Here is a 25,030-nt window from a genome sequence, read left to right on the forward strand (position 1 = left end):
GCGATGAGAGGGCGATGGAAAGAATAAAAGAAAGAGGAAAAGAAGTGGACAGTGAGAGGGAAAAGTGCACTGTAAGTGGGAGAAACAGAGACAAAAGGGGGAAGAAATAATGGGAGAGGAAGAGGTTTGCGCTTTGTTAAAATGGAAATCAATGAGACACACTCTACGACTCTAATCCAAAATAAAAAGTAACATTCAAATCAGACATTTTCACAGCACTGCAGCGCAGAAGACAAAGAGTTACACTCTTTTCCAAAAATCATTTTGACGTGTTACACTTTAAAACATGAGGGCTGTGAGAGTCAAAATTATGCTAGTCAAATCTGATTTGGCTGTTCAATATGAATATTCGACGATCTGTTTTGTTTTCCGTACAAATGTTTAAAGTATGAACGCGCTCCGCAGTGTGACAGTGGCATTCATGTCTTATAGAAAACAAGCTAGCATCGCTAACGACGGATCACTAATGCACAACATTTTTTGAGGACAGTAGATAGTCGAGACTGTATGCTATTAACATGCTGTGAGCTCTAAATTCAAACCCTAAAGTGTGGTCTCTCTCTCCCTCTATGCTGCTGCCTGCAAGTCTGCTGCTGCAAAGAGTAGCGTGAAAGTCAAGAGCACTCACTTTGCATCAAAATCTGGGGACCAAAACATTCCCAGAAGTACACTGCACAGAAAAAAAAAGACTGCTCAACCAGAAACAATCTCAGTCAACTGAGGGTCTCCTACTAATGATTTGATTCTCTGACTTTCAGGGGCAGCAATATTAAATTTTGTAGCTTTAACTGACATGCAACATGACACAAGTCAGCAGAGGATACAACAACAGTTACTTCCTCGAGATAAGTTATTACTGGGTGGAAGTGTGTGTGGTTAGAGTTGGGAAAAGGACTCAACTCGACCAAGCCTTCCGACAAAGACCCACTGCAGAGCAGCTGAGGAAGCATGTGTGTTTACATAGATGTCAATGGGAGGTCATGAATTATGCATGCTATATGGTGGGTATGGCTGTGTAACATATGTGCATGCAAGTGTGTGCGTGCATGTGTGTGTGTGTGTGTGTCCGTGCATTTAATGTTTGCAGACCTAAACTCCAGAAAATGCTGTTATGTGTGTGTGTGTGTCTAATGGGGGTGTTATGTTTCCCTCCATCAAGGCTGTGAGCCTCAAACGCCTGCAAGAGAGAAAATAAGAAGAGGGATTTTTAAGAGAGAGAGAGAGAGAAACAGGGAGAGAAAGAGAGCAAGGGGCCCTGGTAAACACATCCATTTTCAGCTCATTGTGAGGTAATGTTGCCAAAGCTACCACGATTCACACACACACACACACACACACACACACACACACACACACACAAATACACACAAAGTTCTGCAGGCAGCTCTTGAGTTTGGCAGAACAACCGAGTCCCACCCGACCCAAACCCCTACTAAAATGATTGCACACACAGAGTCCCGCTCACATGGGAGTCGAGTTCAGCATGTGGAACCCAAATCAAAACAACAACAACCTCGTCTGCAGATGCTAGTGATGGCTCACGTGACCGCAGCCGCTGGCTTCCATTGTTTACAGCGAGGGACGGGAGAGAAGGGGGAGGAGGGAGGGAGGTGACAAATCTGTAGTTCGGGCAAACTGGTGCCTTGTTGATATTAAGAGCTCTATGGTGGTGGGGGTGGTGTGTGAGGAAAACAGGAGATGGTCTGAACAACCTCTCCAAATAGGGGTTGAGGGGGCAACTGTACCAGCTGTCTTCTGAATTCCTGCACACACACACACACACACACACACACACACTATATCAACCCCCCAAAGCTAAAAGTGCCACTGCTGACTGTTTACCCCCTTTCAAGCTGTTCTGTACAGCGACAAGGGACAACCTGAAGATAAGTAGAACAGAGAAAGACTAACCTTTACCTTCAGGGGGTCTACGTGTGTGTGCGTGTGTGTGTGTGTGTGTGTGTGTGTGTCCGCATGCATGTGTGTGTAGTAACCATGCCACTGCTAGCCAGCTTGCAGGTGAGGCTAATGACAAATGTCTCTGAAGAACAAAGGACGGCAGAGACAGAGAGAGCGAGAGAGACAAAGAAAAAGTGACTGTGTAAAAGAGAGACAGAGAACATTACACACAACCCCCTGCAGAGATGAGATACAACAATTGACACTTTCTCTCATTAAAAGGTCGGGTGATGTGCGGCAAGGGCCAGTTATGATTGGGTATAGTTTATGAAGCAGCTGGGGTCCACCAGTAAAAGTTTGACCACTTTTGCACCACAAAAGAAGGTTTATGCATCTCACAGCTTTTAAGTGTCATGATGGTTTCTGAGGGAAAAAGAGCCAAAGCAACAATAATGATAGAAAGAAAGCAAATTTGAGAATACTAACAGTACGGCGGTGGGGGAAAAACTAGATACAGCATTATATTGCAATATTTTGTGCACCAATAATGTATCGATACACAGATGCCAAGTATTGATTTTTTTAAATAAAATAGATAGAATAAATACAAATTATCAGTAGTGCAAATAAAAAGTCAACTTTTGGTAGCCTAATAGAATAACAAAATCAAAGGCTTTTTTAGTCCATTAGATACATTTTGCAGCAATAAAAATGACTGAATTGAAATGAACAGACTGAAGACTTTGACATGTAAAATAAAGCAGATGCTGACAAAGTTTTCCTTTGATAACATATTTTCCAGTTGACAAAAAGAAATAAATCGCAAAAAAACATTGCAATATACGTTAAAGCAATACTCAGTCAGTGTCTGAAATCAACTTTTTGACTCAAGAGCCAGGCTTATTTTTCACTGGCCAAAATAATAAATCACCTTTTTTTTGTCAACTGGGTTTAATAGTTTCAGTACACATCATTGATGAAATCATGAGGTAGAGCAAATTCATTTTATTATGTTAATTGATATGTAAATTCAAGTCTGAATATGACTCAAGAAGTCTTGATCTCAAAAATAACTTCAAACAAACATAAATGTAAATTTTCAAGGCTTTGTAAACATGTCGTACTCTTAATATTAATGATCTTAAACCTCTACATCAGACTTTTAACTCTTTCTCACAATCACCCTCTTTTTTGCAGAATGGTGTTAAGTAATTGTTTAGACAAATAGTCGATGTCCTGTACGATAAACAGTGCTGCTGAGCTAGGAGTGTTGTAGTAGACGCACTGTTAAGGCGAACATGCGTTCCTGTGAAGCCCCCTCTGCTCTGATAGACAGTCAGGCATACAACACCTGACATCAAAACGCAGGACTCTCTGCATAGTTTTATCTTACACGACTATTTGAGTGCAAGCATTCAACCCCCAAGGTGGCCATTTAAAATCACAATAATATTGTAACGTGACTGAAAGTATTGTGATAATATTGTATAGCCAACAGGCAGCTGGACAAATAAAGGATGAAAGGAGTATCGATTTCATTTTTCCAAATGTTAAGCTACTTCAATACAACCCCAGTCAACCCATTCACAGCACAAATTCAAGAAAAAATAAGATGGGAAAGAGCTGCCATGTCTGTTTCTTCTTACTGCATGCATTGTGGCCAGGTGCGTGAGCTGGAAACCCAACACATGATGGATTACCTTTTAAATTTTCTTTTGGAAAGTGCTTGGTGTCTTATTTACAGTTCTGGTCTGCTGCCTACTCGCAGCTTTAGATCTTACTGGAGACACCAAAGACCACTGAGCCCCCTTATTGGATTATGAAGTAAAAGGATATTTGACTGTTGTCCTGTTCAGCAACAATTTATGTAGATCGGCCCCAGCAGATGGCTGTTAGATGTCAGACTAACAAATGGCTAACTTTCAATTAACTTTATCGCTCCCTCCTCTCAACATAAGGCCTTTTTGTTGAGGAAGACATCTGTGGAATAGTTTTCACTAAATGTTTGGCTTATTTAACTGTGTGTTGGACTCAACAGCATGGAGCAGAATTCAAAGGATGCCAACTGTTGAGATGCTGAATGTCAAATAGCTTTTTTGTAGACTTATTCGTGTCATTAGACATGATTCTGGAAAAAAAAAAAAGAATAAATCAAGTACATCAAAACTCAAAGGTCCTTTGATGCATGACGCACCATCACAAAATGATAATTCTTTCTCTCTCCGAGATGAAATTACATGCCAACACGCTAAACACATTATAGCCTCTCCCGTGGTGTAAATATCTTTTATACATCTGTTAGTCCAGAAGGTGGATTCATATCACATCTGGGAATTAACAGTAGCTCAGGCATCATTCAACACATTAGTTCGGATCATATGAAGGCACGGTTTAGTCCACAAATTAAAAAAAATGGCAAAAAAATTTAATAAACATATAAATCTGGAGCTGAATATCAAACTAACCGTAACAAAAACTAGGTGCATTATGGGTATGACTTTGTTTTTCTCACCATTATTTTCCCTCAAAGTCAACCTGAGACTCTCAGTCACACAATGACATAAACTTAAATGGTGCATGGAGTCAATTCATAACAGTGACCAGAGATGGACTATATTTTTGTTACTTGTATTTGATTTCAGTACTTCTGAGAATTTTATTGTCATTCATGAATTTATTTCATTCATGTCATTGGTTAAAAAAATCTAAATAAAAAAAATCAAATGTAAAATGAAAGAGGATACTTTAAAGTTGAGTCATTTTGTATTTTCAAAATACCTCCTCATTGATTCATAAGACATAAAAAACAAGACAGGAAGTGGCAACATTTACTCCGTCACAGACTCTGTGACTGGTGGAGGCTGCGCAGCCATCTGACACTAACGGAGGCAAGTTACACTAATAACGATTGTTTGTGAGCGGACTCACCTGCGTTAATTAATCGGCCAAACGGATAAACTCGACCTCTACTTTTGACTGTAACTTCTTCAGGAATGTGCCTTGATAGACTACCGTTAAATCGTTTACACCATGACTCAGATCCTGACCACAGTTTACTTGTATGCATTCAGCTTGGGTTTTTTTTGATAACACTGAGGGCAGTTTGAGGATTCAAGGTCATTTCCACTGCAGGGCCCCATTATATTCTGCCCTTCCAAACTGCTAATTGGCAGGTAGTTGGTGTCCTTTTATTATCAGTGACTCCACTGTAATTACAGTAGTGCTGCCCATACTGTTGACAGGGCTTAAGGTGGTCAAAGCATTTCTTGAGATTTGTAGGGAAAGCAGAGACGGACACCTGTGTTCTGACCTGATATGATTCATGCAGGATCTTGGCACGTGAGAAAGAGAGAGACTGCCACTGAGTAATACAGCAGAGCTGATATAAATTACAGCCATAACACATGTGAGTTAATGTCCCTGTAAATTCATATAGGTTACAATAAATGACCATACACTCACAATACAAGACATACGAAACCATCTGACAGTCACAGAGCTTCACAGTGTTTTTCCATGTTTCATTCCAAGTCCCTCGGACAGACTCTCATCTGGGGGACCCTTTGGGAGGAGTCACATAGTTCCCTTTTGAAACGTGTGTCTGCATGAGACTGTTGCAAGTTACTGAAACACACAAAACTGCCTTTGAGATCACTTCCTTGGAAAAATATCCAGTGCCTCATTCGATTAAAGGCACATTTAAATAGCCCTACGTTACAAATCTGTGGCGAGGAGCTCATGGGAGGAACTGATATGTTCTGTTGTTGAATGGCCTCCATCCTTTGAATTTAATTTTCACTTAACTCCTTGGATCATGACAAAGAACAATTAATGTTCTCATGCAAACTGTCATAAACAAACAAAGGAAGTCTTATTACATCTGGTCTTCGAGGCAGGCGGTGCTGACAATCTGAAATGTGGCAAATTGGAGTGGTTTCACACAATGGCTGGCACACGTATACTAAAACACACACGTCACATGAGGGCACCTCTACCGTACCTTCGCCCACCCCTCAGTCTCGCCGCGCCCACTCTGCTAAACCGTGATAAAATTGATGAGCGTCACTCAAATTAAAAACGGGGCTACAATTATGACACCGTCATGCCGTGCTCTTAATTAGTACATCTCCATTTTAATTAATAAAGCCTGTCAGCCTGACAGATATCAATAATTCAAAGCAGACAGGTCAATGGAGCTTCAAAATTGATGGCCATAATTAGAAATAATGTGGGGAGGAGGTTGTTCTGCAGGGCTGGGTTTGTTTTTAATAGGTTACACTTGAGAAGCATGGAACCCCCCCGCCCCCCCGTTGTGTCACAATGTCTTTGCCCCAAACCAAAACTTTGCCAGGGTCAGTACAGCAATATTAATACTAAATTATGGCAGGAGGTACACAATTAATCAACTTCAAATCCCTATAGTGTACGTCACAAACTCAAGATTTATGTTTTTTATGAGCACCTTTGTTGTTAGAATAAGAACAAAGAATAAAGCTCCTAAAAGAAAATAAAAAAACAGATTTTTTTCCCCCATTAGGTAAAACAAATGACAGCCAAAAAAACCCAATAGAAATACTGCTTGGAAACTTCTCTTTAATAAACAATGATAGCGAATTTACTACTGTCGTATGGGAGAATAAGTTAACTGACAAACAAAAATATATGACAGTTCTGTCAGAACATAAATAAAGTGACTAAACAATATCATCATGTTCTAACATTTGCATGTGTTACACAAACAACAGTACATGTCGTCATTCTGTATGTTAGAGCCAGCCGAGAAGAGCTGCACCTTATGGTCGGTTGGTTGGTTGATTTGTCAATATTCTCTTGTATGACTAAATTTTAATTCGTTGGACGATCGCTTGTGCAACTTTCATAAAGCTGTGTGTCCACCAAAGGGTTTCTTTTCTCAGGTGAAAAGCACTTCGGTTGTGTCTGGTTGCAACGATATGGAATATTTGTGCAAGTTAAAATGTCGACGACTTGCTCTGAGCCTTGCTCTGGGTAAAGAGAAAGCTGAAACACATACAGAGAGAAGATGGACCGCCTGTCTTTGTGGCCAGCATTTCTCTTCTATTGTTGTTGTTGACGGTCGGTCTTTGTGGTATTTATCGCACCCCTCTTCCACTGTGATTGGACAGCTGGGTAAAAAGTGACACTGAGGAGTCATGCGTCTTACCCAAAGTTGAGCATTTTTCATTTATCAGCGACCACTAAAAAAAACACAAAAACAAACATGCAGCGCTAATACCAGAATAGATGTTCAGCACCTGTTCACACTGTCAGGTCATTTGTAGTTTAGTATAAATATGTGGTGCTCCCATTAAAAAGAATTCAAATAATACGCTAGCCCCAGAAAACAAACCAAAACAAAAAAACACTTTGGTGGACACAAAATGCTACAAAGTAGAGTAATTAGTGCACTGTGACTGATTTAGTTAATCTAGAGACCAGTCATTTATTTAGAGAGAAGGTTTCAGTGATTTTCTTTGGGTTGATTACAGCCCTACACACAAGCACAGATGCTGAACTTCCCAGTTCAACACACAGACTGTTTAATAACAGGCAGAATCTTATACATTTAATTCTGAAATATCTGTAAACATTTCTACATCATTTTAGCACTTCACTTTTACACGGTATTGATTAAACTGCCCAGTTCAGATAAAATTATCACTTCATACTTAAGAGAATGGATGTCCTGTTTGCTAATTTCACCTCATTAGTGCTTCTGTTTGGATGCGAAGTGTGACACTTGACAATGCCGTCAATTAGTACAACCTTGTATATACCGTAGATGACCATAATGCATGTCTGTCGATAGAATCAATTAGAGCTTTTTTTTCCTGGTAGCACTCTGAGCCATCAGTCCATTAAAGCCGGGGACTATAGATTGGTCCGAAGCAGCAGAGGGCCCACGGAGCCAACTGTCACATAAACATCGGCTTTGAGGCCCTGAACTATGCATTATAGATAGCAGGCAGGGAATAACTGAACACAAAACTACGTTCTAGAAACAACGACATCGACAAAGGACAAATGAACATATCAGTGACATTGGCTTTAGATTGATTCATCTGTTGATTCATGCCATTGGTGCTGTCAGGCTGACACATTTTGTGATGCTCCTTTGGCAGCAAAAAAAAAAAAACATTTCAAGTCCTAAGAAGCAGCGTTATGTTTATTTACGACATCAATAACTGCAAATGGATTTTCACTGAAGGCTTCAAAATGAATATTGTACATGATGAGTCTATTCCACTGCTATCAACAAATCGGTATAAAGACTAGGGTGTCAAATATGAATGTAAACTTTTTGGATTTCATTTAAACTTCATGCAGTTAACCTCCAATTTCAAAAATCTTTCTATTCTCAGTAGCTGATGATGTAATTAGCATGCCAGATGAACAACCAATGAACAAAGTAGCTCTGAAGTTCTTTGCTGTTAAAGTGAATGTAAATCCTGGATTGAGATCACAACACGCACATTGCCTACACACGCTCGCCACGGTCCGGCGCTTTGGCAAGAGATCGCAGTGAATTTAGGCCGAGTGTTTACTAATCCATGGCTAACCATTCCCCCACTCACACTCACTGATATTCAGCACGCTTAATTAAAGAGCCAATTTGCATATAAATGTAAACTCACAATTCCGTTCCTGCGGCATCACAGGTGGTCGTTTTCTCAGGAGCCAGAAACCTGTCGAATGAGCCGGCGCAGACCAACTCGCCGCTGCTCTCACCAGTGTGCCGTGGATTTTGACAAAGAGTGAGGGCTTTGTCTTTGATTAGTCTATGTGCGATAAATCTAAAGCTGAGTTTAACAGCGGGGTGGGGTGCATCCAAGAATACTTAACAATTGTATCTGAGATTAGAGGTTCAGTACTATGAATTGAGGTGGTTACCAATTATTGAACAAAGCAAACTTCCATAAATCCTGTTAAACATAGCAAGTAGAGACAGAAAGAGCAAATAAAAACTGGTATGATATTTAAATTCACAATGCCCAGTGTTTAATAAGGTTCTCCCTCAAGAAAATTCTTCATGCTCAAAAATCGCAGTGACACTGTATGGCACACAAGGTGCTTTTGTCTAATCCGTTTTTTTCCCTGTGCATCTCAAAATCTCATTTTGTCCCAATATTCTGATCTGTATTACACTGAAACACTAAAGATGGTAAGTGGGAGGTTAGAGAATGGATATTACAACAGTGCACATGATGTGTAACTGAAATGAGATCATATCAGTCTCATTTTAGCGTGTTTGCACTGGTTACCCGATACTCTCAGAACTGATTTTAAGATTTTCCTAATCCATTTATAAAACAAGAATGCACCTGGTACCATGATATGATCACAGATATTTAAAGCTCATATGAGCCTGGCTCAGGACACCGGGTCGCTCTATACATGCTGTTCCCAAAACCAAGATTAAAAAGAACATCAAGCTTTTCCCACAAGGGCTTCAAGACAAGGAAACAACCTGTTGTGATGAGCTCATGCTGGCTGAATCTGTACATTCATTTATATCCCTTCTTAATAAGGCTGCAACTGATGATTATTTTAGTGTAGATGATTTGTTGATTCTTTTCTCAATTAATAGACTAGTTATTTGCTCTATATAAATTGTCTTAGAGTAAAGAAACCAAGAAATACAGAGGAAGCCTCTTACAGGGATCAAGTCAGAGTCAAACTGATTACTATAAGCAGACATTATTATTATGACTGCTTTTTTCTTCTTCTCTATTTCCAGGGAAATAACCATCTGGTTGACATGTGCATATTTATTACCCTAATATAAAGTAAAGAAAGGGACAACTTCTCTATTGAGTGAATTTTTGTGATGTTACAAAACACAGTGCAGCTGTTTCATCACATGACTGGGCATTATCAATCCGCGGGTGCTTCCCTGTGCACATTCATTTTCTGTCTCCATCACCAGCAGCCATAAACTTCAACTATGTTTTTCACTGAGAAAGTCATGATTTCAATATGCACACAGCATCAGCCTAACCATAGTTATCATAGTTTTAAATGGTTTTCTGTATGCTCTCATGTATGAAAAGACCCAAAATGAACACTGTGAGCGGACTACCTAATTACTTTAAGTTAATTGCTTAAACGTTGATAACTACTTTTTCTTAAAATATTCTCAAACTGAGTAAGGAACTATCAAATTAGTGAGCGATTAATATCATATCACCTCCTTAATATTATAGCTGTCAACTAATTGATTAATCACTGTAGCTCTACTTCTTGATAATAATATCATTATAAACTTTATTTAAATTGCGCTTTTCTTAACAAGGTTGAAGGAATTTAAAGTAATACTTAACCCATCAATTAAATTTTGATTCAAAAACGTTATTTTCCCAAAATGGACATGTCGGTTTAAAAGCCTTCCTAGTTTGATTCATAAATAAAAAATATAACGAAAAACGAAAAAAATAACGAAATAAACAACAAACATACTCAGAATATGAGCAGCACTATAATGTCAACAATATGCCAGTTAACAATTAGAAAACTGCAAACTTATCAATTTAGTGACTGATTTGGGACCTCACTAAACAAAAGCAAAACCTTATCAAAACATTTGTTTCCAAGCTCTACCACAACTCATGCAGTGTATTCTATAAGACATTTTTTTTCCTGTCATATGCTCAGTACTTCCCAACCACTAAACACTAGAAAAGCCTTATAATTGGAGTCTAGCTTTGAAAAGAGCATAGATAACTCCAACTTTCATTTCAGTTTTAAATAGGAACATGCATGTGTTTGCAAAGTACTGAGCATACAACTGGATAAATGAGACTTGGACTATATTGCACAAATTGTCTGAGAGATATAAGTTTTCCTTATGACTTGAAGATAACATGTCATGACTAATTTATGTACAAATGCTCATTTTGTCGGTATTCCTTTGAGACCCATCTTTATTGATGTAGTTTCTAGCCTTTATGCAAACCCCTGACTTTATTTACCACCTTGCAAAGTGCTTGTGCTTTGCTTTTAAGGAAAAAAGTATTCCTGGTCACTATCCAGGTTTTGCACACAACAGTGTATTGGAAGGCCTTATTAAAACAGTAAAAATGAAGAAAAGTTCTGCAAGAAAGCCTGCACACACTGCAACCACATGTGGTGTTTCCATTTGTTTAAAAACCATTTGATTGCCATTTTCTTGTAAGAATGCATCAAAATCAATCTAACACACAAAACTGCCTGCTAAAGTTGCCACTGACAAATCCCACAACGTTCAGAATTTTGGGAACCATTACAGTAACTCAAAAAACAAGAACCCTCTATTACACATGTTGAGCAATGTCCTCTTTATATAAATACAAGCGCATTTCTGTTTGATATTTTTAGCTGTGTGTCGTTAGGCCGATCTGATGGAGGTGAACAGAATATTTGACTCAACACACTTGGTTTGGTCAAGTAAACTGCTGCTGGAAAAACCTCAGTTTTCAATCAGATATTAGTACACTGAGTATGGGAGCGTGAGACAGTGAATGAGAGGGAGAAAGAAAAAAGGCGAGATCATGAGAGCTGTCTTTTCAGATGGTAATCGCATGGTTTCTGAACTCCACTGGCATCCAAACAAGGAAAACTGTTTTCTTTGGCAAACGCTGAGCATCTCTCTCACTCTTTCCCTCACTCTCTCTCTCTCTCTGTCACTCACTCTCTGGAGAATCCACACTGCTCTCATGCACACGCCCCACCCTCCCCTCCTTTCTCTCATTTCGAAACTCTGACTCCCCCCTATTGCCACAAACACAAACACATTGTGCAAAAGGAGTAATATCTGTGACAGTGTTCCAAAAAGGTAAGAAACCACCACAAGGACAAACAAAACAACAAGCAGGGGGAAAACAAGTGGATTATGAAGCTGTGCCGCTTTATCAAAAGACAAACGATAATTTAACAGTCCCTTTGGGCCTCTTTCTGCTCAGGATGGAGAGTATTTGGGCCTGTTCCACGTCTGAGTTGGCTGATGTACCAGGCTCAGAGTGTGGAACACATGGTTGGCTCAGCACAGTGAACTGGGCGATCTGCAACCACGCTGATCAACAATAAAATTGATCAACAATAACAAACAGTGTTGTTTTGGCATTGAATTGGGTTTTAAAGTCAGCCCCATCAGTTTAATTTACGACTCGGTGGAATGGTCATCCGTTACCATAAATCAGATTAAATGTGGTCATTTGTTGGACTTGAGGAAGAAATTACAACATCATAGAGGATCAACAAGGGGTCCAGTTATTTTCAGAAACCACGCTTCATGCTAGAAAAGGACTGCTGACTGCTGGCGGTCTGTCAAGGAGAAGATCTGAACCCTCTGATCTGTTGTTTTGGGTTTTGCAATAATAAGCAGAGCACTCTCTTGATTTCCCCTTCAACTAAGGTTATACTTCACTTCCCGTTGCCAGCAATTAGTCTCCAGAATGCTATTTGTCAAAAGCCAAGCCATTCGTTTCCACTGGTCTGCCCCCGCCAGCTCTTGTTACAATTGACTGTTTCCTGCATAGAGAAAACATAAGCCCTTACAGGAAGGAGAAAGGTCCGGCAGCTGGCTCAAACCACAATCTGACACTGTGTAGAGATGTCGGAAAAGAGAGAATCAGACAATAAAAACTGCACAAACTAAATCAGAAATCTGCCACCAAAAGCAATTGCTGCCTCTGTATTTCAAGACACAGCACGTTTAAAAACATTTCAGAAAGCAAACCATTTCTTTGGGCTTTTGGGAGTTAGGGCGTGCAGAAAATAGGTCAATCATGACATGACACATATTGATCCTGGACACAAAGATGTGATGAAATGCAAGACGTAAATGTCCTGTAAACAAATACGATAAGGGAGGTTACTCGATAAAGTGAGGAGAGCTGGACCGGCTGACAGAATCATAAAATGTAGCTACATAGAACCCCCGAGGTCTAACTAGGTCTATATGGCACATTGTCATTTTTCCTCGATTTTTCCAATGATTGCAGACGATACTTCAGTGACTCCCAGTGAGGAGGGAAACCTATTGTATCTGGGTTGCAAGGGACCTGGAGAGCCATCAAAGAAGCCAGACATTTTCTTGGTAAATCACCAGCAGAGAGGGAACTTTTGAGAGTGCAATTAACAACCTCAAGGTCAGACTTCTCTGGAGAGTTAGCTCAGAAAAAAAAACCCCAGGCACTCTCTCTCTCTCACTGTTATCCTCACAGCTACACACTCATGCACATGCTCTCTCCATCTCCTTTACCCTCCTGTCCTCCTCTCCACACACGTACATTTCCCTTCACTCTTTTACCTTGTTACTCCCCCGTCCCCTTTCCACCATGCCCCCCAAGCCCACTCCCTCCCCTTTCTACTCCCTGTCTCCATTACGGATAAATGTTACTTTGTGGTCGCTGGCGACACCATTGCTGGTGCCAGAGCAGGGATGAAAATCGGTCGCAGGTGTGCGAAGGATGAGAACCATGGATCTTAATCTTAAAGCAATAATAGTGCCGTGCACTGAGGAGGTCACTACAGGGATATCTGAGAAAAGAGCCCAGGGTCATACCTGCTCTTAAAATGTGGCAAGAATGAACTTTCTGTGTTCTCGATCATGTGAAGACACTTAATAAATTGAACTGAAATTGATTTTTTTGAAGTCTGGGTGTTGCAGTTGCTTTGATTTAGTGCTTGACAAGCACAATAGATGGTTGGATTTTAAGTACCAGGCTTTGAAGTGCTACAAAAAATAATTAGATGTCAAGTCTGTGCTGTTGGCTCGAAATCGGACTTTCCATTAGCACATAAAAAAGCCGCTGACGTTAAGGAGAGATGAACAGGCTGAACTTTGACTGTAAGGATATTTCAAAGCCTTAAAGATGTCATCAAAGTTAAGTAATTCCTAATTTCTACAGAAATCTGGAAGAATCCCATTTTGAAAGGCTACATTCACACTAAAATAGGTGTTAATAGGAGGGGAATGAAGGAAATTAAGTGCTTGCTGCTTAAATTTTGTGTCGGGGGACTTCCAAACCCCTTTATGTCCCCATGTGTATTACTGTATGTGTTGATTGTTTCAAAGGCCTCCTCTCTGCACAAAGCCTTCACATGCCTACTTTTCTTCTTTCTTACAGGGCAGGAGATGACTGAATAAATTCCTCAGGTGGAGGTAGAGTGAGAGAAAGCTCAGCTTGTGCTGGCAGAGTGCACTACAGAACCACAATAAAAAACTATAAATACACAGCTTTGAATACCATGGTGGTGCTTAATGTAGACAAAAGATAATCACCCAAAGGCATATCGAACCTTCGCCTCTGGTTGTTTCGACTCATATGAGGGGTTTGGCTGGCAATTCTCACACTAGCAATGCTTCACTGATGCCTGGACAGGCAAAACAAAAAAAAACCACAACACACTCTGGCACACTGCTGCTGGAATTTTGGCAAGAGAGACAACTTGGGTGTGTTACTGAAATGCTGTGTGTCTGCCCACAGTAATAAGTAGAAATATGTGAAGCTCTTTAAAGGATGTGTTAATGAGGATTTCTGTATGTTGAGGCAAAATCTAATCTGATTTATAAGACAGTCCCCCTGGCTTTCTTGTTGTCAGGTGGTCTCATTAGTGGGATACACAGGTACTTGCTTTATAAAGTGATCGTCCCTGAGCCGAGGCAACAAGCTGAACTTGTGCAAGGGCAGTGAGATGATCAATAAGCCATTCCACAATAACCATATAAATATCAATATTATGGCAATCCCCATGCAGGGAGGTAATTAGAGTGGGACTGGTGTAAAACTTCTGTCTAATCCATGTGATAGATTCCATTTAAAAAGAGATTCTTCCTCTTAATGGGCAACAAGAGAGAACCTGATCAATGATTCATCAGCAAATAACTATTAAATTTAAAGCAGGGCTCAGGATGCAGTGATAAAGCTGCTCAGACGGGCCACTTTTACTGTACTTTTCAGCAAGTTGCCATCGATTGGACTCTTCCAGCGACACGGGAATGAGTAATGTGGAGTGACGTTCAATAACAGCACAGTGCTTTACAAGGTATTAGTGTTTCACATTAAATAGTGAAGGGAGTGTTGTTTCTTTATTAGATGTCTCTTCACTGCCATGAACTGCTGCCTATTAATGTTTAATTGCCCCTTTGCGGGCAGCTTCAGATTATGCTGACCATTTTAAAATAACATTTGTTTGTATATGGTGCAAAGAGAGTGAATGTGTGAGGGAACAGCTCATGCATCATAAAATAATAACCGTTTTTATTTGTATTGGGCTATGAAAGCGATAGCTGCTCTCCCACACAAATTTCAAGCATATTTCCTCTTATGTCTATTTTGGCTATAAGGCCACAGTATGTCTGCCTGCCTTTGCTACGGAGCAGGAAACAAATGCAAAAAGGGTAACGATGCAGTTTACCACGTTAGCTGACTCTCATGGCCTTGAGTCTGTGTTGCACCACTTTTACAATTTGGGAAACCACCAGAGGCATGCCATTTAAATAACCATAACCATAATTGCTTCAGCAAGTTAAGGCAACAACAATTCTTCCAAAAATGAAATTTTGCACAAAACACTTCTATATCGAGGACAGGGATGACATTTTGGTACAGGATTAACAATACAGTCAATCCAATTTACAGACACCATAATGTGAGCTTTGACATGTATGATGGCATATGATAAAATATATATGTAATGGAATAAAAGTGGACCCCTGTCAAATTACATTGCATTCAGTGGTCTGATGAAATGGCTTCGAGGATCACATAAAAAAATGGGATGTCAGCCCATATAAACTAAACTCTCTCCTATTTATCAGATGACATATCTATGTCATAAACTCTCAATGAACTTTGCATGTGGAAACCCGAGCCAAACGCCCTCAAAGACAAGAATCAGACTCTCACTGTCAAAGAGCCGGCATGCTTGTATACATACAAGCACATACACTAACACAAACGCTGTCCTACCTGGCGTGAGGGACATCAATGCTGGAGGAGACCACTTTGCGTTTCTGCTCAAGCAGGGACACTGATCTGGTATCGGGGTCCCGGCCAACGCGCTTGCCGTCCGCCACCCGCTGCTCCTCCACTGCCTCTGGGCTGAGGGAGCCGCCTTCCACCTTATGGCTCTCTGAAGCTCCGTTACTGGAGCTCTGCTGAAGAGGGATGCAAAAAAGATCCAGTCAGTGCGATGTAAACACGTTAGTAATGATGCCGATATTGGAATATGCCATGAGAAATGTTTATGCATGTTGTGAGAGGTACAGAAAAAACTCTTCTTTTGTAAAGGGCCAGAGTGAGTAACATGGAAGTAAAAAGACAAATACTAATAACTACTATCCATTTAAATTAGCAACCAAAATATCCCAGAAAATTGCTAATTGCATTGAAACAATTTATTTCGTTTTTCAACACTGCACCACCTATAAAGTTGGGGTCAAGGCTCTGGCTGTTTAAAGTTTGTAACCCAAATTTTGAAGTTTTTCATGTTTACTTTTCAAATGAAGGAGTACGTGGTTCAACATGGTTTAAAACATTTTCCAGCCTCTCGGGCTTAAAAAAAGCCTTTCCAAAACAGATTGAATAAAATCAAAAATGCACAGTGGTCAGTTATAAAACAAGGCTGCTTTTCTTAGTTCCAGTCGACGTTTGTCAGATATGAGGTTTTCCTACTTAAAAAACACGAGACACTGTTGACAATTCTACTAAATTGGCTTCTCGTGGACAAAAATAAATTCACATTTTTTCCTATACAAATCTAAGCATCTGTAACACAAGAACTGCCTTGAAAGTGGCTCTGAAGTCATTTGCTCAAAATTTGTTCGTGCAAAACTTTCGAAGCTGATCCAGCCGATACAGTCATATTACCACTCCAATTTTTGACCACCTGTGGAGCAATGCTTTTACAAATGAGTTCCTTGGGGGTTTTTTTGTGTAACACAAGATTACCTGCGTGCTGCAATACACATAATGCAATACATACCACTGGATTCACAAAATTTTTTTGGTTAACAGTTTGTGGAGCCAACAAAGAAATTGTTTTAATTAAAAAGTTTAAATTACAGTTCATAAAAGATTATAACAGAATTTTTGCAAGCCTGTCAGTTAATATGATTGACAATTAGAAAATCTATCACAATTAAATATATGTGAAAATATGTTAAAAATTCAAATTTGCATGCAAACAGAAGAAATTGCCATTTAACACATGTGAACTCCAGGATATACACAATGCATTTTAGTGAGAAGCACAAAATCTAAACATACAATGTGTTACGTATTTTCATAAATGTCTTAAAGAAAAGAAATCTGTCTTCCTCGTCAATTTTGGAGAATCATAAACACTTCAAAACTTGAAATACAAACATTCAGATTGATATTTTAAAGATAATAAATTATAAAGAGTATTGCTTTTGAATGAAATTCTGATTCTTGCCATTTTAGGTGCATGTGGTGTTCCCTGCCATTTGAGCTTAACCTGACATATCTACAAAGAGTCACAAGACAGTGCTGGTGAGTTGTTGTGTGTAGCCTACTGAAGCTGGTTCCACCGCAACTATGCACATTATTGTGCTTTTAAAGTGTCATGTTTGACAGCTTGAATACTGATCAGGCAGAGATATAACCTCTTATTTTGAGGATTTTAAATCAACAAAAAAACTCAACTGACCACAAATACAGCCTACCACTATTAGCCATTGTATGGATCATTGGTATCAGAGCTAAATGTAACCTACAGGGCGTGGAATATAAGATACAGGACTTAGTAGCTTACAATCAAGCTGGTTTGTAAACTACAGATTGGTTATATCTAGCTGAATTTAATTGAAATAAATTGGAATGAAGTTCAAATTAAAGCTGTCAAAGTGGGGACACCAGAGCTTAATAACCTTATGCTAAACACACAAACGTACTCCATACAGCAAAACTATATTACACAAAACATATTCTCACACCACACACACACTTACCGACGTAAACTACACACTGACATACAATCACAAAATAAAAGCATTTCTCCCATGTGAAAACGCCCACCTGTAGCAATGTAAAAAAAAAAGAAGCCCAACATCATCTCTTCTCTTACACAACAGCAACGAATGGCATGCTTCTGCACATGAATACCTGCATGCACCTACGACACACACTGGCCTGCATGCATGTCATACTGCTGAACGCTTCATTGGCATGGGCAGCCGTGTGTGTCACTCTGGCTGTGTTTTGGCCTTTTCTCAGCGTGTTTCTAAGAGCCTGATGGCTTTAGTTACCTACAGTGATGAGTGTGTATGTGTGTGTGTGTGTGTGTGTGTGTGTGTGTGTGTGGGTATGTGTGTGATCATTATCTCAAAGCACTGTAACACGATTAGGGTTGACTGTGGAAAAGGCAGTGGCACCCTAGTCAATCACTAACACACACATGCACACACACAAACACCGAAAGAACAATTTACTTAGATTAATGAGGTAAAACAAAAAAAAAAAAGGAGAAATGAGTATTGAGTATCGCTCATGATAGAGGCCGGCCGCACGAACACTCAGTGGTGCGCAAAAACGCCCTGTGAAAACACAGACTTGAGTAAAACAACAAGATGGATTACACCGGCTCAGGGAAGATTAGGTGTTGTGTGTATGACGAGTGTACTTCTCGGATAAAAACAACGGCAATTCCTTCCTTTCGCCAGGCTTATGAATGATGGCATTTCACGGAGCCAGGAAATTGTGAAGCGTGCCAAATTGGTTGTGAAATGTGAGGTACATGTGTCAAAGCTGGTGTGTGTGTGTGTGTGTGTGTGTGTGTGCGTGCATGTGTGTGCGCACAACAAATATGCAGAGTGTCCCTCATATCGCCCCAGTCTTTATCTCTCCCACACACAGAAAATCATAACCTACTTGCTTTGGGCAGTTTGTCAAGCATAAAGAGTCTTGAATCCTTTCGGGTCAAAGGTCATAATAAAGCAAGCTGACACCAACCATAAATTGAATCCCATGTGTCTTTAGCTCATAGGGTTCTTTGTTGCGAGGAAGTGTTTGTGTGAGCACATCGAGTGCATGTGACCGGGATTAGAAATATTAATGATTAATCAATGATGCCACACATTGCTCACATAGCCAAAATTTAGACTTCCTGATGCCCAATTCTGACTTAAGACAAATAAAACTGTCCTAGAAAGTTGCAGGGAGAAGTTGCAACAATGTGACTTAGCCCATATCAGCTCCACTTAAGCCGGACGATGGCGTCGTGTAAGACTCAGCTTGTCCAGTTGCCAGTGGCTGGTTTTAGAGCGTGAGGCACATTTCCTGTTTCAACAGCCAACCAGCTTGTAGCAAAGTCTGCTGGTCAGGTCAGTCAGAATCTATCAGCTGGTCAAATTGGCTGTTTTGGATAGAGGAAAGAGGATCACCTCATCAATTTGTCTGAGAAACAGCAATGTCTATTTTCCCACTGGAGTAAAAACAACCACAATCCGCTAACTTCTGGCTTTTGTCGATTAGAGTAGTAGATCATATATGGGAGTGTTTTTTTCAGTATCTATGGGCTGTAGCTCAGCTGTCACCAAGAAGTGCAGCGTTATCATCAGCCTTTCCCATTAGTGTTTTCTCTGCTGATTAGAGATGACACCAACTCCCCTAAATGATGGAGCTGCTCTGGGAATTGACAGGAGAAATTGAAATAAGAGGGAAGATCTCCTATTTCAAGTCTACTTTATAAATTTGCATACACTCCCTGGGTATTTGGTTGAAGCGCCCATGGACGGCTTCAAATTCTTGACTCATTTTTTAAAAATGTTTTTGCTATTTTATCACTGCTAGAAATGCAACTGTACCAAGTATCAAATTATCACTATTCTTATTCATATCTTAAGACGCTACAAATTCTATTCGGCTACAAAAGAGGCTGAGAAGCCAAAAGTTAGAACAGAAGTACAGGCAGTCAGTATTAAGAGGATACAGCGTCTTTTCGAGTCACATTGGTATAAACTGGCAGGTTGCAGAACTTTGCAGATATGAACGTTGCAAATAGTTGCAAGACCCAACTACTCTCATCGCGAATCTTTGGTCTTGAACTCGGCTTTACATAGTATTTGACTTAGTGTAGGGCTGAACAAATGTTTACATATCGCCATTTGAAGTATTGCAATTTTCAAATAGCAGCAACTGTTGCCAGCAACTTTTCCTCAGCTGTAGCCATTGGCTAAAAAAAAACCCACTGACTCAAGGGCTGGGCGATATGTGGAAAATCAAATATCAGAATATTTTTGACCAAATACCTCAATATCAATATTGCTACAGTATTGTAGGGTTTACTATTGGTGCTTTCACAAATTTACGCAATGAGATGCTGGTTAAATAATCATCAGTAAAATGGATATAATGACTAAGTGGGTAAGGCAAATAACAGAGGAACAATCAAAGCTAGAACAATCTGGTAAGACCAGAAAATTACATAATTTTTTGGTGATACAGCCTTTAAGACCAGGAAAAGACAACACTTAAGATGTTATAATACCCAAAATTGGAGACTCATATCACAATATTAATGAGTCAATACATTGCCCAGCTCTAATTGATACTGAAAGTTCTCCACACTACATGAAATTGATGAATCATAGACATGATTATACCATATTAATAAGCAATGTCGGGTATTTTGGTATTGTAATATCTTATTAAATATTAGTTGATTGATTTATATATATATATATAAAAAATAACTAATTCACATTCAAGTTAACTTTTTTAACTAAAGGAACCCTTACAGGACCTTAAAAAAAAAGCATTATTCCATCTAATTGGTTTAATATGAAAACAAGATAAATTTGTGATTATGCTTGATTCAAACAACCTTTTCAAAATATACAATATACAGGTCTGGTGGTTCCTTGATGAAACTGAATCGTGGTTAAAATTGCAACTCTTTCTGAAATACTGCTCAGAAAGATCACAATTAGGTTATTTCATTGAGTACCAACTCACTGGGTGTAATAGAAGTTTTAATATCTGAATACATTTAAGAGTATTTTTGCCAATGAGAGATGTAACTACTTTTGAAGGACACACAAAATATCAAAATTGAGAAAATGGGATTAAAAATGTGTCTGACCTGTGTTTGAAAGTTCATAGCACTCACCCCACATAAATAAACACATACACCTCCTTTACCCTATAAGATTACTCATGCATCATCACAGACAGCTTCCAGACTTGACCCCGTGGCCGCTGTGCTTCATGCTGATGCTGCTCAGCCAACCAATAAGGACAGCCGACGCCGGCCTGCCTGCCTGGGATCACCGCTTCAGAACAAAGAGTCACTCAGCTCCTGTCAACAAGCTTGTTTCATTGACTCCCACAATGGCGTACGATCAACGCAAAACAACAACAGCATGGACAACAAAGGCACCCGAAAAAACAAAAACAAGTAATGCCTCTTTGTTAGCAGCGAGAGATCTGTGTAAAATTGCTCACACAACACACACTTGCACAAACCAACAAGTCAACAAGTGGCATCCTGCCCCCCCTTCAGAACAGGGGGCATTCGTTTGCCATACCGGGCAATGTGCCAGGCATCCAAATTCTTTGGAGAATGCCACCCGTTGCCAACCTGGGGGTGCCTGCTTTGTTGGCTGTACAGCTGCTGCTCAAACAGGGCGGCATGCCCTCACAAACAACCCCCACTCTAAAATTTAAATTAGTCAGCTCTAACTCATTTAACATACAAATACACATATGGGAAAAAGCACATCAATGTACACACACAGCAACACGGATGTGAATACACACATGTGAATACACACACACACACAGCACACCCCTCCTCCTCATTTCATGGCTTGTTTTCGACCTCAGTGGGAATTGAGAGCTGAAAGAGACTTGACCATTGTGCAGACAGGGCGACGCGCTCAGCCTCAGCTGCACTACTCCAGCCTGCACCGGTGACTGTAACGGTATTGTGCAACAGCTTTTGTGAGTGCAGCACTGCATACACACATGTGCAAATGCAAAACAAGAGAGCCCAAGTTTACAATGCATTTCCCATCACCCAAAGCTCTGTCAACTCCCAATAATGAGCTTTCGCATCCCTCTTTGTGAAGGTTTGACATGTCTGAGTAAAGTTTCAAACATGCATTTACAAGTTCATTTGAGATTCAGGCGCATTTCAGCGTGCAGCTGCTGCATCTGTAGATGTGCACCGTCCCTATAGCTCACATTTACATCAAGGAAATGCGAGCAGTCCAGCATATGTGGTAACAAACAGCGGCAGAACATTTCCGTCTTGGATACGGAAATTAGAATTAGGACTACAGCCTCTCTGTCACTTTATCAATAACATATCAAAGCACAACACACACACACACACGAATGCAAGGATGCACAAAACCACATCAATGAAAATAAATCCAAATCAAGTTGTAAACAAGCCGTTATTCGGCCACATGCATTCCTCAGTCACTCCCTCACTATAAAAAGGACACAACAGACAAACACACACACACACACACACACACACACACACACACACAGAGAGAGACTTCCTCGATGCCACAAACAGTATTTTCATCCAAGAGCTGGATTGGGTTCTCTTTCTCACACACTCAGTATCTGAGGCCATGTGACACCAAAGCATACAAGTTGGAAATGAAAGCAATTAGGTCACTACTAATTAGGCCCACATCATGACTACAAATTTGGATATCATTGAAACTTCCTATTCTGCCTCTAATGTAACAGGAAGCCCACATTATCTATTTGTAACCGTTGTAAAGTAGTAATAGCCTTGTTGTGCAGAATAAAGCCATATAATATTCATCTGGGTGACAGGCTGCATCATCTGTCAATGAAAATGTCCAAAATATCATGCACTGTTTAAGAGCTTATGTGCAATTAAATGCACGATTTTAAGAAATGTGTTTATAATATGTCATTTATATCTTAATTTGCAAAAACAAGCTCTTTACATCAGTCCAGAAACGCTGCAGTCAGAGCGTGTTTGTTTGCCTCGGCTTACCCACCCACTAGCCCACATAAACATTGCGCAGGCCCTATCAAGCCCTTTGTCCCATATATCTGGTGTCGCCAAATGTCATGACAGCCAGTTATTTGATGCAATATGCACATGAATTTGCATTATTTTCATTGTGAATGGTGTTGATTTTGTCCCTGCTGGTTAAATTTGACAGCAGCAGCGGCGGCGACACCGTTAAATCCGCCCCGTGCAGGAAGCGGTTAAACGCTGCAAAACACTGCACAACAAAAACAGTGAAGCGCTGCCTGCCGGCCGGGGCGCTTTTACACACACACATACACACCTTCAAGCTGGACTTGAGCGGTCCTTTAGCTGCAGTGTGGTTGGAGCCGGCGGCTATCTCCTCCTCGGAAAACTCCTTGAGGCTCCCGTCTTGCATGAGCACTGTGTAGACGCTGCGCCGGGCTCCAACGGCCGAAACGTCTCTGTTTTCCTGCTTGACAGCCTGGACCACTCCTGTCACCGGGGCACCGTCCCCCGTCGGACTCGGCGCATAAACGCGGCTGCCGAGGATCGACCGCTTCACCAAACGCCTCGTATGCATGTCTAAAAGTCTCTCGCTGAATTCAGAGGCGGCGAAGCGGTGAATTTAAATCATTAAACGTCGAATTATAACCGGTAAACAACGTCGAGAAAAACACAAAACCGCAGCGGGTAGACTACGCGCTCCAACAGCCCTGATAAAATGTTAGAAAGCGGCAACATACTCGGAAGGCAAATACTCCCAACAGCGTTCTTAATGCAACGGACTCAGAAGCACCGAAAACTGGGTAACTTTGAATCAGCACCCGACAAAAGCCGACGACACGACAACGGTTCCTTCGCCGCTAAAACAACCTCCACATCTAACCGGCTACCAATCTTCCTCCGTTCGACCTGTTTGTTTTCCCCACTGCTCCCTGCGAGCTGAGCGGGCGGCGGGAAAATACGGACTAACCGTTACTTTCCGGAACCGCAATGACATTGATACACGATTTAACAAAATGGCGATTTATCCGTGAATTAACGAGTTGGACACCGACGATTGTGGGCAAACACGTCGAATTATTTCACTTCGCGCGACTGTTTATGCCGCTACTTCTCCGCACACGTTAAAAACGATTGAAAACACGACCATTACGTGACTCCAGCTCCGGCTACTGCTAACTCCAGTCCGCGCGCAGCTCCCACCGAGCAGGGCCTCTACCGGCGGAATGCTGCCTGTAAACATGTGCGGTCCGGCGGCCAGGGCGGGCTGCAATTGGTCGGTGCAGCACACGCCTCCACAAGCCTTCGCCGCTCCCCCCTTCTCCGACAGAGGGTAATGCAAGCCGGGAGGATGCTCCATTCAAAACAATGACGCAAGGATGAAGAGGAAAGCAGGCGGGAAGGGGTATGGCAGGAGGAAAAAAAAAGGGAAAAGGGTGAATTTAGGCGAGGAAAAGGAAAACTTTGACCATAGAAGCATGTTATATGTTAAAACTTTGTTGTTAAAGTCACGAAACCAACTTTCCAGGTGCCATGGGACTTCTAAATTACTACAATATGACTCTAAAATGGAAGTATTGACTCCACTGGTCTTTTTGTGAATGCAGTTCTTGGGATATTGCAAAACGTTTAGAATTGCAATAATGTTGTGTCATGACGTAGCCTAAGTATCATGACAATATCATGTCATGGGGCATCTGGTGATTTCCAGTCCTAGACGATATCAGGCAAATATGAATCAAAATGCAAGTTTACCACTAATGCTGAGGTCATCCTTGCCAGAAGTAACCTACTGTGACAACTGTATTTGATGCCACAATAACAATAAACCAGCTGTCATTTTGCTGTTTTTACTGTGCTCTTCATTTCAACACTGCATAATAACAGCAATCACAGGCAGCCAACACACTCTCATGTAATCTACACCCTGTACTAAATAAGAAAGTGTGATCTCACAATGTGACTCAAGTCGTTGCTCACTGATAGAGAAAGATACATCTGATAAATGTGTATCTTTAAAAATATATATATATTTTTATCGCATAATATTGGTGGATAGAGTCCTCACTGGCCAATACAGCAATCATATTTTTTTCCATGTTCTGCTAACTGCAATATAACAGCGACATAGAAGAACATG

General features: G+C 40.6%; 1 protein-coding gene across 3 annotated transcripts in view; it reads right to left on the reverse strand.

Annotated features, from left to right (window-relative positions):
* Nucleotides 1–23,793, reverse strand: part of znf704 (zinc finger protein 704) — a 67,295-nt gene extending 43,502 nt beyond the window's left edge. For 2 of the 3 annotated variants that reach the window (XM_042507152.1, XM_042507150.1), the window contains exons 1-2: nt 23,207–23,793; nt 15,870–16,057 (exon numbers count right to left, since the gene is read on the reverse strand). In XM_042507152.1, the coding sequence (XP_042363086.1) occupies nt 15,870–16,057; nt 23,207–23,467 (449 nt within the window). In that variant the 5' untranslated portion in view covers nt 23,468–23,793. The remainder of the gene's footprint in view (nt 1–15,869; nt 16,058–23,206) is intronic. The other variant, XM_042507151.1, reaches the window with a different exon arrangement.
* Between the last annotated feature and the right edge of the window lie 1,237 nt (nt 23,794–25,030).

This window comes from Plectropomus leopardus, chromosome 18 (genome assembly GCF_008729295.1).
Source record: "Plectropomus leopardus isolate mb chromosome 18, YSFRI_Pleo_2.0, whole genome shotgun sequence".
NCBI classification, from domain to species: Eukaryota; Metazoa; Chordata; class Actinopteri; order Perciformes; family Serranidae; genus Plectropomus; species Plectropomus leopardus.